The sequence below is a fragment of the Eschrichtius robustus genome, chromosome 13 (assembly GCF_028021215.1).
Source record: "Eschrichtius robustus isolate mEscRob2 chromosome 13, mEscRob2.pri, whole genome shotgun sequence".
Taxonomy (NCBI): domain Eukaryota; kingdom Metazoa; phylum Chordata; class Mammalia; order Artiodactyla; family Eschrichtiidae; genus Eschrichtius; species Eschrichtius robustus.
The window spans coordinates 96,462,668-96,477,101 of record NC_090836.1 but is presented as its reverse complement, the minus strand read 5'-3'; the positions used below and the strand labels follow the sequence as shown (position 1 = coordinate 96,477,101).

Here is a 14,434-nt window from a genome sequence, read left to right as displayed (position 1 = left end):
TGTTCTTTTTTTTTTTTTTTTTTTTTAATTTCGCCTCGCTGCATGGCTTGTGGGATCTTAGTTCCCAGAACAGGGATCAAAGCCAGGCCCCAGCAGTGAAAGCGCCAAGTCCTAACCACTGGACCACCAGGGAATTCCCTGTGTATTCTTATTTAATTCTCCCATCCACTTGGGAGACGGTGATATATAAAATCATCAACATTTTATACATGCAAAAACCAAGTCTTGAGAGGTTAACTGCATAATCCACCCAAGGTCATATGGATACTAGTGGCAGGATTTCCTGACTCCAAGACCAGTGCTCTTTCCACTGCACCCGAACCCAGAAGAACACACCTGTCCAGAGGCGGGGGAGTTCCCACCACCCCCCGACCATACACCCACCCAGGCTAAGCTTTTGTCTCAGTCAGTATTGTACCCTTGACCCTGACCTGTGCCCCTCAGCCCTCCCCCTTTCCAATGCACAGCCCCTCCCCTGCCACACCCCACAATTCCCTGCACACCCCAGGGTCACTGCAGTTCTGGCCTCCAGCTCTGGGGTCCAGAGCCCAGCACCCTCCCCTCTCCCTGGAGATTTTGGGTCCTGCAGAGGGTCACCGCCGCCTCGGGGTTCCAGAGACCCCAGTGAGGGAAAGCAAGGCCTCCCAGAGAGCTTCAAAAAGGAAACACGTCTGGACCCCATGCCCAGAAATTCAGAATTAGCCAGTCTGCAGGGGATCCAGGCTTCAGTGTTTCTTTAAGGCTCCACAGTGACCCTAACGTGGAGCGAGATTTAGAAGCAGTACTCAAGGCGATTGCTGGGAGCTGGTCAGAAACGGGGAGCTGGGCCCAGGCCTGAGGAACGAGTGAGAGGACAGCCTGGCCCACGCAGGTCTCACCCCCACTGTGCCTAGAGGTGGTAAAGTGCCTTCCCTGCTCGGCCCTGGCTCAGCTGAACAGGAGATTTCCCCATCTCACCTTGGGGTGTTCTGAGAGACAGGCCAGGCGAGATGATCATCACCCCAGGGGACAGATGAGCGACTGGGACCCAGGACGGGGAGCCAAGGGTGGGCCTTCCACAAAGCAGGACCAGTGCCCCAAGAAGAGGACTCGGGGAGCTAAGGGGTTAAGGGTCACGGCAAACCCGAAGCAGCTCCGCCAGGCAGGGGGCAGGGGCATCAGCGGGCTTTGGGCTTTACGTTTGATTGACAGAATTTCATTTGCTCTCCTCCTCTCAGGGGCCCATCTGAGGAGTAAATCTGGGACCAGCTTCACAGAGCCCAGGTTGGATTGCAGAAAAACCCTGATACTCCTGAAAGGCCTCTGCCCAGGGGAGGAAGCCTGAACCTCACCATTCTACTCTCCTGCTGGGCCCTCCCTGCTGGGGAGAGAAAACAGGCCAGAGAGTCCACCAGGCACCACACCTCACCCGGAATGGGCAGGTGGGATTCGGGGTGTGGCAAGGGGGTCACCAGCATCCTTGGGGAAGGGTCAGGCATGAGGGGGAAAAGGACCCCTCCCAGCCCGAGCAGGGAAGGGAGCAGAAGCGGGCGCTGGCCAGCAGGTTGTTCTGTCAAGGGCAGAGGCGCCGGTGTCCTCATCCAGGAGCCCTGCCCCTCTCCAAACTCCCTGCTCTCCAGGGATGAATATGGATACTTCACCCTCCCCTGCTGGAGAAAGCTGGGCCCCAGGGGCCTGCAACAGATGGAGGGGATCAGAGTTGCCCGCGTGGTGGGCAGTGTGTTCACAGCACGGGGTACCCCACCCACGCACAGCCTTGGGTCTCTCACGGCACTGTACCCCTGCCCCCCTGCAGGCCCACCTGCCTCATCCAGCACCTCTCAGCAGAGAGCCCACACAGCACTGTGGAAAGAGGAAGAGAGGGACAGAGACAGACAGACAGAGGGAAGGGAAGAGAGAGGCCCCTTCTGTCCAGTGTGGCTTTTCTGCAGACCCAGAGCACCCACTGCCACCCCCACCCCCATCCTGGCACAGCTGGGCCAAGGAGGGTAGGGGAGGAGGCGGGGAGTCGAAAGGGGAGCTGTGGGACCCCACACCTGGCTTCCTACCCTCCACAGCCGCCGCTCCCTGCCCCAGGGGGTCTCAGGCCAAGTCACAGACGCCACAGGCACCACACCTCCTCGAGAGGAGGAACCCAGGGGTGGAAGGATGAGCGGGGACCCACCGGGATCGAGAGATGCCAGGCAGGCGGGCAGCGGGCGGGCAGCAGCGGGTGTCGGAGACTGCTGAGGGTAGCCAGACACGACCGGCTGGCGGCTCGTCCCTCTGTCCCTCTGTCCATCCAGGGCGGCTCCTCTCTGGGCGGTTCTGAGGCCAGGCGGGCGCTGTTAAAAAGCTTTTTATGTGTGTGTGTGTTAATCACATGATTGCCGTTCACCTGTATTTCGAACAAAGACAGCTCACTGTTTCAAGGCCCCGAACAAGAGTCTGGGCACAGGGAAGAGAAGGGAGGCGGGGGGGGGGGGGGGGGACGGGGGGGAGGAGGGTTGGCAGCGCCGGGGGTGGCGTCGAGGAAAACTGGGGGGAGATTGTCCAAGGCCGGCGAGCGACAGAAAGAGAAAACCCTTATCAAACTCCTAATTCACTGGGCTCCGAGGGCCCAGACACACTGGCCCGATTGTCTGGCTGGTTGTGTGTGTGCGAGTGTGTGTGTGTGTGTGTGTGTGTGTGTGTTCCAGTGTCCGCTCCTCCCACCCCCAACATGCCTTCGCCTCGTGTGACTACCTCATTGTGTCCCACTACCCACCCCCTCCACCCCCTTGGCCTTTCCCAAGCATGAGGCCTTGCCTAGACCCCCTTCCCAGCCCCACTCCAGACAGGACTCCCTTGGGGTGGGCCTGGGGCCTCGCCCAGCTGCTGAGGAGCTCAGAACCATCCATGGTCGCCAGTGCGGCCCAGGCTCCATCTGTCCTCCACACACACCCTCACCTCTGCCTCAGCACCCACCTTTTGAGAAGAGAGAGGGGCTGCGATCTTTGGAGGAGAGGCCTGGGAAAGCCTTAGGTGATGAGCAGGACAGAAAAATGGAGAGGTCACCCTGCTGGGGAGGGGACTGAGGGGAGAAGTGAGGAGAGAGGCAGGGCAACTCCCCACTCTTTCTCAGGATGGGGAGGGGGAGACATGATAACCAGGACTGGGACTCACCCTACCAGGGTGGAGGGAGTTGGGTGCCAGGAAGTGGGGCCCCAGAAGCCTTCCAGACCTACTGGAAGAGGACCCCAGCCCAGCTGACGGCCAGCCTCCTGCACATGTTAGTCCTGTCTCTCTACCTTGAGCCAGCCCAGCCCTTGCGGTGCTGGGTGTCCAGTGAGAGGGGACCAGGGGTCAAGCTGGGGCATCTGCACTGGGCAGGGGGTGTGCAGCTTCTCCCCGCCCCACCAGGTATGGACCTGCAATCTTCCTCTCTTGCTGTTTAAGGTGAGAAAGAGAGGGCAGCCCGGGTGCGGGCAGGAGGTGGGGTGAGACAGGCTGGCACTCAATGAGAGGTCTTAAGTGAAGCGACACAGGCCAGAGGCCCCACATGTGACAGAGGCTTCACCTGCCTTCTCCTCATTCCTCCCCAATCCTCTGCCAACTGCCCATCCGTCCACCTGAGGCAGAGGTGGGGGGGTCCCAGTTGAGCCCAATTTTCCTTCAAGCTACAGGTTGTGACCCTGCCCACCTGCATCCATTGGCTTTCCTGGCCTGACCACCCCACTCCTACACCTCCCAGGATGGGCCTGGGGCAGCAGCGCAGGGAGCGGGAGTTGGGGGGGGGCCTGGCGGAGGAGCCCTGAGTGTTGGGGATGAAGGAAAGCGCTGGAGGCTCCACCTTCTGCCCTTCCCTCCCTCCCCTCCCCCTCCCCCTCTCCCCCTCCTTCCTTCCCCAGCCCTCGGCAGCAGCTCAGCGCTCAGTCAGTCTCAGGCTGTCCGGCCAGGGTGGTTGGTGGTGAGGATTCAGGCTCCGTCCTGACAAGGCCGTGGCCTGAAGCTCAGGGCCCCCAGCCCCTCCCTCCCAGCCCACCAGCGTCCCCCACCCAGCCCCGAGCTGGACCGCACACCTTGGGACACGGTTTTCCACTTCCTAAGGACGAGCCCCAGACTGGAGGAGAGGTCCGAGGTGAGTGAGTGCGCAGCCCGCTCCTCCCTTCCGGGGCCCAGGCCTGGGACCCTGCGGTGGGGCGTGGGGTGACGAGAGGCTGACACCCGCATCTGCCCCCCACGCAGCTCCTCTAGGCACCGTCGGGGGCAGGCGCAAGGGAAGAAGGAAAGGTGAGAGAAAAGGTGGGAAATTCCAGGAGCCAGGATTAGAGCAGAATAAAGAGTCCGTTTTTCTTCCTTTCCATCAACAAACCTCCACCCAAGAGGAGGTTTTACAAAAAAAAAACCCAAACCCACCCACACCAAGAGACGGTTGGGACCAGGTGACGGGAAGACACGGAGGCGGGAGCTAGGAGGCCGAGCCAGGGTCTGGCATGTGCGCGGGGCCCAGGGTCTGCGGTGGGTTTAGGGGGAGCCGGGCAGACGCCACCTCGGGGCTGTGCCTGCGTCGCGTCCCGCGCCGCGCCGCCGTCGGGGCTGCGCGCACGGCTCCCATCGCACCCGCCTTCCCGTCCAGGTGGGCGTTGGACTCTTCGCGAGGACCTCGGCGGCGGGCCCCGGGGAGGCGGCCGAGGCGGCGGCGGCCGGGGGCGACATGGCGGAGGAGCAGGACCTGTCCGAGGTGGAGCTGAGCCCCGTGGGCTCCGAGGAGCCGCGCTGCCTGTCCCCGGGGAGCGCGCCCTCTCTGGGGCCCGACGGCGGCGGTGGAGGCGGCGTATCGGGCCTGCGAGCCAGCCCGGGGCCCGGCGAGCTGGGCAAGGTCAAGAAGGAGCAGCAGGACAGCGAGGCGGACGATGACAAGTTCCCCGTGTGCATCCGCGAGGCAGTCAGCCAGGTGCTCAGCGGCTACGACTGGACGCTGGTGCCCATGCCCGTGCGCGTCAACGGCGCCAGCAAGAGCAAACCGCACGTCAAGCGGCCCATGAACGCCTTCATGGTGTGGGCGCAGGCAGCGCGCAGGAAGCTGGCGGACCAGTACCCGCACCTGCATAACGCCGAGCTCAGCAAGACGCTGGGCAAGCTCTGGAGGTGAGCGCCCCCGACCCGCCTCCGGGGAGCTCCCGCGGGCCCTCTACCTGCGGGTGGATTCGGGCTAGACGGGCACTGCCTGAGCCTTTCTCCTGGGGCAGCCACCGCCTTGATGGTGGGACTGGAAGGCCAGCTGGGTGCATCAGACCCGCCCTTCCCCCAGTACCCCTTTGTGGTTGCGCTTGCTCGGATCTCCAGCGGCCTAGGCCCGGCTCCCCAGCCGGGGCAGTGGGCTGGAAGGCGCCCCCTCGCGGTTGGAATTCTGTCGGTGGCAGGCGCTCGGGCCTGGGTTTCTTGGGGCGAGAGTGAGGGCGGAAGGGAGGGAAGGCTGGTGGAGGACTCCACACCACAGGGCTCCACTAACCCCTTTCCTACAGGCAAGCCACTCAAGGGTGCCACTGCCACCGGTCAGGGGGATTCGCGGGAAACGCTTGGGAAAGAACTGAAGGCCAGGCTGGAGAGGCAGGGAAACTGAGGCAGCCAGGTGGAGGGCTGGGGGAGTGAGATGGGGGGCGGGGGGGGCAGACAAGGAATTCAGATCCAGGTCTTTGAAAGGGTGAGGGATGGAGAACTGCTGAGGACAAATCGGCCACTGCAGGATCTTGTCCTACACCAGCTGCCTTCTCTGTGCCCTTCTGACCACCCCTCCTTCAGGCCAGGGGCTTCTTCTTCCCCCAGGGACAGGGACACATGCAAAGAAGCCTCCCCCTCCCACCCGGCCCCAGAGCTGCCAGGCCCGTCTCTTCCCCTCCCTCCCTCTCCCAGTCCAGGCGCCATCTTCTTTTCCAGGGCCCCACCCAGCAGTGAGTAACCTTCTACCCCTCCAGCCCTAGACCTGAGAGCCCTGGCCAGGAGGAAACGTTGGTGCCTTGCCTACCCAGGGTCCCTCAGAGTCCCAGGTTCTCTGGAAGCAGCCCAAACCTCTGGGGAAAACATCCCTCGAGGAGGAGGTCGGCCTCACCTCAGGTCTGGGGCTTGGGCTGGCCCCTTGGGAATATGTTGTTGACCAGGGCAACCCCACGCCCCAAGAAGTCCTGGGCAGCTCAGAATGAGAGCAAGGGCTCCAGAAGATGCACATCTGCAGAGGTTACCTGATTCCCCACTGGACTGCCCAAGAGATAGGCCCAGAGAGGCAAAGGGACCACCAAGGCCACGTAACAGCTTGTGGCAGAGCCAGGGCCAGAACCGAGGTCTCCTGACTCTCCGTCCAGTGGTCTTCCCACACACCATCCTTGGTGACAGAAGTGGGTCACGCCTCCACTCTAAGACATGGTCAGGAGGTTGTGAGGGTGAGGGCAGAGGAGAGCAGGAGTGAGGAGCATCTGAGTTGCAGAAAGTTTGGGTTTTGTCAGAGGAGCCTGCCACCCTCCAGCTGCTGCCCTCCCCTTGCCGGCCCCAACACAGTGGAGATTGGCCTAGAAGGCCAAAGGCTTAAGGTGGTGGAAGGAGCAGGAGGGCCCCCAAGAGACCCAGAGGAATTCCCATCCAGCCCCCTGGCCCCGTCCTTGGCCATGTGTTTGCTAAAGGCCTGGTGCTCCTGCCCCTCCCGCTCTCAGCGCTCTGCTCACCCCAGGAGGTGCTGGGCTCAGTGGCCAACCTGCTGCATGGACTCAGAGGGTCTAACCCTGCCCAGGAGCAGAAGTCAAAGCTAGCTCCTCTGCCCAAGGTCCACCCACACTGTGGCAGGGCTCAGCCAGGCCAGTACCCTTGGTGCCATGGGACAGAGAAGAGCAAGTGAGAGACAGACAACCAGGAGAGAGACAGGCAGACAAAATAGGCCCTGGGGACCACGAGCAGACCACAGTGTGGGCCCAGTGAGGGCATCAAAGCGAGGATGGACACCCTGCTTCTCCCCCATGCCATTGCCAAGGATTTAAAATTGGACCCTCCATTGTCCCTGTCTGTCCCTCTTCCCTTAGCCCAGAACTCCAGGCATGGGCTCCCTCAGAAGGATTTGTTCCTGGCCGCCACCCAAGCTGTGCACACAGGGGCCCAGGATGCCCCCCAGGGGCCAACCTGGGGTGGGGCAATCAGGAAAGCAGGCACTGCTTACTCAGGACCCAACCCCAGACAATGGCAAGGATCAAAGGCTACGCCAACAGGGGGCGGGCTACCTAGATCCTGGGTGGGGGCCCCAGGAAACATCTGTATATGCGCTGGGCTGGCCAGTCTCTCCAGGGGCTCCTCCTGAAATCCTCCCCCCGGCCCAGGCTCATGACTCCCAGGCTGTCAGGAAGCGGTATGGTTATCTGGGCAGAACTGGAAATCAGGGGCCCTATACCTGAGAAGAGAAAGACATGCATACAGACTGTGTGGGGTGCTGGAAGGGGGTTGGGGTCAGACACACCAGCGTCCAGGTCCTGGCTTCTAAGTGGCTGGGGGAGCGCCGACAGTCACGCTAACCTTCGGTGCCCGCCTGGGAAAGGACTGTTAGCTGTTGTTCACGTGGTGCTGGGGGTATATAGGTTGACCTGCCCAGAGAGAATAATTACAGCAGGCTGGAGCCTCTCCCGACCCCCAGGTCCCTTCCCTGACAGGAGCAGGTGAAGTGGCAGCCAGTGCCCCACCGTGGAAGCCCCCCAGATGGGGATTCCAGTTTGGGTGGGGAACCAGCCTACCCCCTCCCCATCCCTATTCCAGACCTTGGAGACCCAGAGATGAAGTGAAGTGCAGATGAGTACGAGGTTTGTAGTTAGAGCTGTGGTGACTGAGGGCTGGCACTGGAGTCAAGATTAAGTTTGGGACTGGGTTTATGTGGTGGGGCAGGGCGGGTTTGGGGTCAGGAGAGAGCCTGAACAGAGCCGAGATTGAAGGTCTGGGTGTGGCTGGGTGGTTTGGGGGTGAGGTTAGCATTGGGCTAAAGCTGGCCATCCCCCCACCCCGCCCCCGGGTTAGATTTCTATCGAGGTTAGGGTACTGCTGGGAACCAGCATGGGAGGTGCCAATGGGATACAGTGTTGGAATCTTCCCTCTCTTCTGGCCTGTGCCCCGGCTCCGTGCCCCCTGCCATTTTCTTGCTGATTCACATCCGGTTGCCAGCTGGACAGAGGGCACAGGGAAGGTTTGGGGTGGGAGAGGGAGTGCAGTGTCCCCAGCCATCCTGGGAGCCTCTGTGCCGGGGCCACAGCTGGCTGAGGCGCCCTCACGTGCAGCTTCTTCTCCCCTCACCACACACACACCATTGGGCCTGCCCCACCTACTCCCCTGGGCTGGCTGGGGTTGGGGGGTGGGCACAGCTGGGGTGAAAAAGGCTGCATCCCACTCCCTCACTCCTGAGGCCTTGGTCTGGGGTCTCCATCCCATCACTCAGCTAGAGGGACCCTTGGTGAAAGTTGCACTACGGCTGGGCCGGGTGGCCTAGGGGGAGGGCAGCCAGGGGAGGCTAAGCTGCAGAGGAATGCCGCTGCCCGCTAGGAGGTGCCTGGTATGACCACCCCCTCCCATCCTGGGCAGGGAGGGCTCAGCCTTCTGCTGACTGGGTGAAGAGGGCGCCCACTGCGGGGGGGTCGGGGGCGGGCAGCTGGAGAGAGAGGCCCTTTGGGCCAAAGGACAGAGCTGCTCCCACAGAGTCCCTTATGTCTCGGAGTCTGAGTCTGTGTTCTTTCCCCTGAGCCCCTCTTTGAGGTACCCCATCCTGCCCTCCTCACCCTGGAGCAGCCAAGCCCTGAACTCCCCTGGCCCCAGCCCTGGCCTGAGGCTGGAGTACCCCTGCCTGAAGTGGGCAGGGGTACTGTCTTCAGGGGCTGCCTTCCATTGGCTGGGCTTGGACTGGGGAGAAGGTCTGTCTGGCCCTGTCCAGGGTCTCAGAAGAGAGTCTAGCTTCCTTTACCCTCCGTCACCCCCCTGGACAAGGAGATCTGATCTCCCCCAGGAGGCAGTGGCCTCTACATAGTAAGGGACACTCACATCCTGCCCTCTAGGCCCCACCACACTGGGATTCACAAAAATCCGGATTCTAGAGTTGAGGGGTTCCACGCCAGGTCCTCCTGTCCACCCACCCCACAAGCAGCATTAGAATCGCACCTGTTTCTCGAGGTGCCAGTCCCCCATCCCCAGGTCTGGTGCACAGCACTTCACAGCCATTATCTTGGCCAATCCCACACCTGGTGAAGTAGGTATTATCATCCCCGTTTTATAGGTGAAGAAACTAAGGCTCAGAGAAGTGACTTGCCCACGGTCACACAGCTAGTAAGTAGCAGACACTGGGCTCTTCCCCCTCACCATGCTGCTTCTGTTTGCACACCTCCAGTCCCAGGGAGCTCACCCCCTAACGAGGCAGCCAGCTCCACTTGCAGACAGCTTTGACGATGAGAAAGATTTTCCCTTCCTTGAGCTGAAGGAAGCTCTATGCCTCCCGTAAGCTCTATTCTAACTCCATCCTCAGGGGCTGCCAGGAGCAGCAGGCGGATTCCTCTCTCAGACTCCAGCCCCCGAGAGATCTGGGGCAGAGATCACTGCCCTCTGAGGCTGTGGTGCCTTGGGCTCACATGCTCCAGTCCATAAATCAAACGGCACAGCCCCCTGCCTGCTGGGCTCCCCGTCCCGGGGCCTCATTTCCTCCAGGGCAGACACTCATGATGTCTCCTCCTCTGCTGCCTCCCCCAACCACCCCACCCCAGGCTGCTGAACGAGAGTGACAAGCGCCCCTTCATTGAGGAGGCCGAGCGGCTCCGCATGCAGCACAAGAAGGATCACCCAGATTACAAGTACCAGCCGCGGAGGCGGAAGAACGGGAAGGCGGCCCAGGGAGAGTCAGAGTGCCCAGGAGGGGAGGCCGAGCAGGGCAGTGCTGCTGCCATCCAGGCCCACTACAAGAGCGCCCACCTGGACCACCGGCACCCGGGCGAGGGCTCCCCGATGTCAGATGGAAACCCTGAGCACCCCTCGGGTGAGCACGGAGCTGGGAGCTTGGGTGGGGGGAGGCTGGGCAGTGGGGAGAGGCAAAGGCTGGATGGCTTGAGACCCGAGGCTCTGGGAAGGGCTGGCCGGGCTGGGTGGTTGCCCAGCTGGGGTGCAGGGGTCCAGAGGGAGCTCAGTGGGGACTCAGGTGTCAGGGGAGGCGGCTGGGCAAGAGGGCTCTGACCAGGACTGATAGAAGGGGCACTGCTTTGGGGTGAAGAGACCAGTTAAGGAGGCCATGGAGGCCAGTGGGGGAGTTACACCAAAGAAAAGTGGGACAGGACAATTCTGAGAAATGGGAGAGCAGATGAAGGGGAGGTCACTGCCTCTTTCCTACCTCCCAGTCTGATGGGGGAGACACGGCATGTGACATTGAGCACGTGCCATGGATGAGCCAGACACAGGGTATCCTGTTTCCTTCTCATTAATGATAATAACAGCTAACATTAATTGAGTACCTACTGTGTGCCAGGCACACATTCAATCACTCTAAACTGTGATGAGGCAGTCACACTGCCTGGGGTCAGACCTCAGCTGTGGCAAATTACTCTCATTTTACAGAGAGAAAACTCTACAGAAAACTGAGAGTAACTTGCCATACAGCTGAGGTCTAAGCCCAGGTGGTTTGGCTCCGGGGCCTCTGCTGGCACCACAGCTGCCTCACTTGTGTTCATAGCATACAGAACACCGTGCTTGGGGTCAGGCATGTTGGCAAGTCTCAGTGAGCAGAGCTCTGCCTTCAGAAGACACGCTCCGAGTACTCCTTTGTACCAGACCTGGAAGCAGACACCAGGCATACAAACGAGAAGCCATGGTCCCTGGCCTCAGGAGCCCACTCTAGAGGGATGAAAACAACTGAATTAAGTACAGGATGAAACAAGTGCACACAAAGCCCATGAGGGGGCATGACCTCTAGGGAGGAGTCTTCGACCTGTCCACCCAGTCGGTCTCCAAAAATACCCAGCTACCCACCAGACTCTGGTCAAGGAAAGCTTCCAGAAGGAGGCCATGTCTGAGCTGCTTGGTATCATCTTTGTTTTACTGATAAGGAAACTGATGAGAAGATAGGGGGTCTGCCCAGGGTCACACAGTAAGTGACAGAGCCAGGATTCAAACTCAAAGTCTAGACACTCTGGCCAGCCCAGGACTCAGCATTGCCTCTGGTCTGATGGAGGCACAGGCCTGCCCTCAAGGAGCGCCTGGTTTCTGAGACCATGAACATGTTCTCTCTCCGATGGGATCCTCAATCCAGCCATTCCGCCCTCACACTCCTTCGGAGCTTCAGGGACACAGACCCACCAGAAGACCTTGGACCTTGTACAGAACAACCAGCTCACTATATTACTGTGGGCCTGGGCTTTCTCTTCCCCTTCAACAGCTCAGCTACTCCTCCTCAGTGAGACCTTCCCCACCTCCCCAGGGCAGGGTGAGCAGCTTCCTGCGCTGGTCCCCTGAGCCCTTCACACATCCCCTCATCACAGCACTTCGGATGCTGCCCTCTAGCCATGTGTGGGTCCCTGGATCTCCCCCAAGACTAGGAGCTTGTGCAGACAAGGACCCATTTGATTTACGTTTGTATCCCCTACGCCTGGCACAGTGCCTGGCACTTAGCAGTGCCCCCTAAGTGTTTGCTGAATGAATATGTGAATGAGCAAATGGACAGACAAAGGAACGGGGTAGAGCAGGTCACTTATCTCATTGCTCTCCTGAACAGGCAGGGAGAAAGCTGGAGGAACAATGGGACAGCGCAGTGTGTGATGGGAGTTGAGAGCATGGTCGGGGGCACTGGGTCAGAGGGAAGGTTTCCTTGAATAAGGGGCACTTGAGGTGGCCTTGGGAGGACGGAGGGGGTTGGAGGTGACACATCGCTGTTCAGGGCCCAGGGCTGGAGGAGGCCCAGGCAAGCCAGCAAAAGTGATGAGGGCGGGAGAGGTCAGCAGAGGGAGCGGCCAGCAGAGGCTGAGTGTGCTTAACAGAGAACAGGCGAGCCCAGACCTACAGGCCAGACCCCATCGGGCTCAACAGTTAAGGAACAATGGGAGCAGGGAGGGAAGCCAACTTCAGCTGGTGTGAGGAAGAACTTTCCAATGGGAAGGGCTTCTCAAAATGAAGCAGGCTTCTCCAGGAGGTGGGTGACATGTGGGAGTCCTATTTTGGTAGGAGACAGGACTCATTCCTAAGATTGGGGAATTTCATAAATAACTGGAGATCAACCCAAGATCATTACATAATTACATGCCACCTCGGGCTGCCCAGACATGTAAAACTTACAAGGTCATGCAGTGATCAGTCCCTCAGCCTCTGGAGGCATCTTGTCTGAAAGTGAACCATCAGAATCCTGCAGCCTCTGACCTCGGTTCCTGCTTTCTCTCTCTCTGTCTCCCTACCCCGCAGGCCAGAGCCATGGCCCGCCCACCCCTCCAACCACCCCAAAGACAGAGCTGCAGTCGGGCAAGGCAGACCCCAAGCGGGATGGGCGCTCCATGGGGGAGGGCGGGAAGCCTCACATCGACTTCGGCAACGTGGACATCGGTGAGATCAGCCACGAGGTAATGTCCAACATGGAGACCTTTGATGTGGCTGAGTTGGACCAGTACCTGCCGCCCAACGGGCACCCGGGCCATGTGGGCAGCTACTCGGCAGCTGGCTACGGGCTGGGCAGCGCCCTGGCTGTGGCCAGTGGACACTCTGCCTGGATCTCCAAGCCTCCAGGTGTGGCTCTGCCCACGGTCTCGCCACCTGGTGTGGATGCCAAAGCCCAGGTGAAGACGGAGACCGCGGGGCCCCAGGGGCCCCCGCACTACACTGACCAGCCGTCCACCTCACAGATCGCCTACACCTCCCTCAGTCTGCCCCACTATGGCTCCGCCTTCCCCTCCATCTCCCGCCCCCAGTTTGACTACTCTGACCATCAGCCCTCAGGACCCTATTATGGCCATTCAGGCCAGACCTCTGGCCTCTACTCGGCCTTCTCCTACATGGGGCCCTCACAGCGGCCCCTCTACACGGCCATCTCTGACCCCAGCCCCTCAGGGCCCCAGTCCCACAGCCCCACACACTGGGAGCAGCCAGTATATACGACACTGTCCCGGCCTTAAAGAAGGCCCTGTTACCACCACCCTCGCCCTGCCCCTTCCCCCAGCCCTCGCGCCCTGTTCCTCGCCCATCTCAGGCCCGGTGGCGGCTGTGGAGGCAGCTGCAGAGGCTGACAGCTGAGGGAAGGCCTTCTGTCTGGCCCACTGCCTTTGATGACCCCACCCCGTCCTATCCAGACTCCAGCCCAGGCACAGCCCTGCGCTACTCGGCTGGGCAGAGGAGAAGGAGGTTGCTTGTTGCCCCAGACTGAAAAACGAGGGGCTGCACCTTCCCCCCAGGAATGATCCTCGATCCCAGGATCTGAGCAGGCCCCGCTCACCCTCCTCTGGGAGGAGGGGAAGCATCCAGGGTCAGATGGGAATTGGAGCCCTTGCCACTCCTGTGCCCATGTTTCCTCTTCCGTGGGCAATAAGGGGACTGACATAACCCGTGCCACCTGTGCCATGTGCCTAAGAGCAAGGCCAACCAGAGACCTGTGTCAGTGCCTGCAGCAGGCTCCGTCTGCCCCTCGGGGGCTGAGGACAGTTCTGAATAGCCTCGAGGGAGAGGGGGTGGGGTGGGAGCTCAGAGGGAGGTCTCCTCAACCCTTCAGTGCCCCCTCCCCTCCTGAACACAGGAAGGAATTGGCACAGAGGCCCCCAGATCCAATTTCATGCCAGTAACCTCATTCTTTGTCTAATGGAGAAAGAGGGCCCAGGTCCTACTCCACTACAAGTTCCCAGACCTTGAGGCACATCCCAGGAGATGAGGAGGCAGGGACCCCAGGAAAGGATTCGGAGACAATTCACAGAGCCTTCCTCCCGGCTCCCCGCCAACTCCCTCTCCCCTCACCAGGCTCTGTGGCCCCTGCTCTGTCAGCCCCAACTCCTAGGGCTTCCCAGAGTTATAGGCTGCTCAGGCCCAAACCCTCGGCTCCAGGGGGAGACCCAGGGCCCAGCACCCAGGTTGCTGGCAGCAGGCTGAAGACACTAAACTCCTGACATGTACATTCTGCCCTGGCCTTTTGCCCTTTGCCTCCCAATGGTATTTGAATAAAGTATGTAGCTCTGTTCTGCCCCTATTTTCCTGTTCTGCAGCCCCCCAATCCACATGTAACTCATTACTGCCCCCCCTCTTATTTATCTCAGTAGCTCCCTCTCCCCCTTCCCCTCTGCTAGGTACTCTAGCCCCTATTAACTCTGCATTAAGCATTCTACATAATAAAATTAAAGGTTCCGGTTACCTGCTTGGTGGGCCTGACCTGGCCTGTCTCTTGGTCTCTTATCCCTGTACCTGTGCTTTTTCAAACACTTTCTGCAAGTGGCTAGGGGTAGAATGCAAAGAACAGACA

At 60.4% G+C, this 14,434-nt stretch overlaps 1 protein-coding gene and 1 pseudogene across 1 annotated transcript; one reads left to right on the top strand and one right to left on the bottom strand.

Moving 5' to 3' along the window:
* Positions 1-1,195: 1,195 nt before the first annotated feature.
* On the bottom strand, positions 1,196-4,677 carry LOC137775860 (uncharacterized; annotated as a pseudogene).
* SOX10 (SRY-box transcription factor 10) lies at positions 3,911-13,106 on the top strand. Its single transcript, XM_068561120.1, has 5 exons — positions 3,911-4,099; positions 4,347-4,349; positions 4,598-5,109; positions 9,729-9,997; positions 12,403-13,106. Exons 3-5 carry the CDS (start codon positions 4,676-4,678, stop codon positions 13,104-13,106), a joined length of 1,407 nt encoding a protein of 468 aa, XP_068417221.1. The 5' UTR covers positions 3,911-4,099; positions 4,347-4,349; positions 4,598-4,675.
* The last annotated feature ends 1,328 nt before the right edge of the window (positions 13,107-14,434 follow it).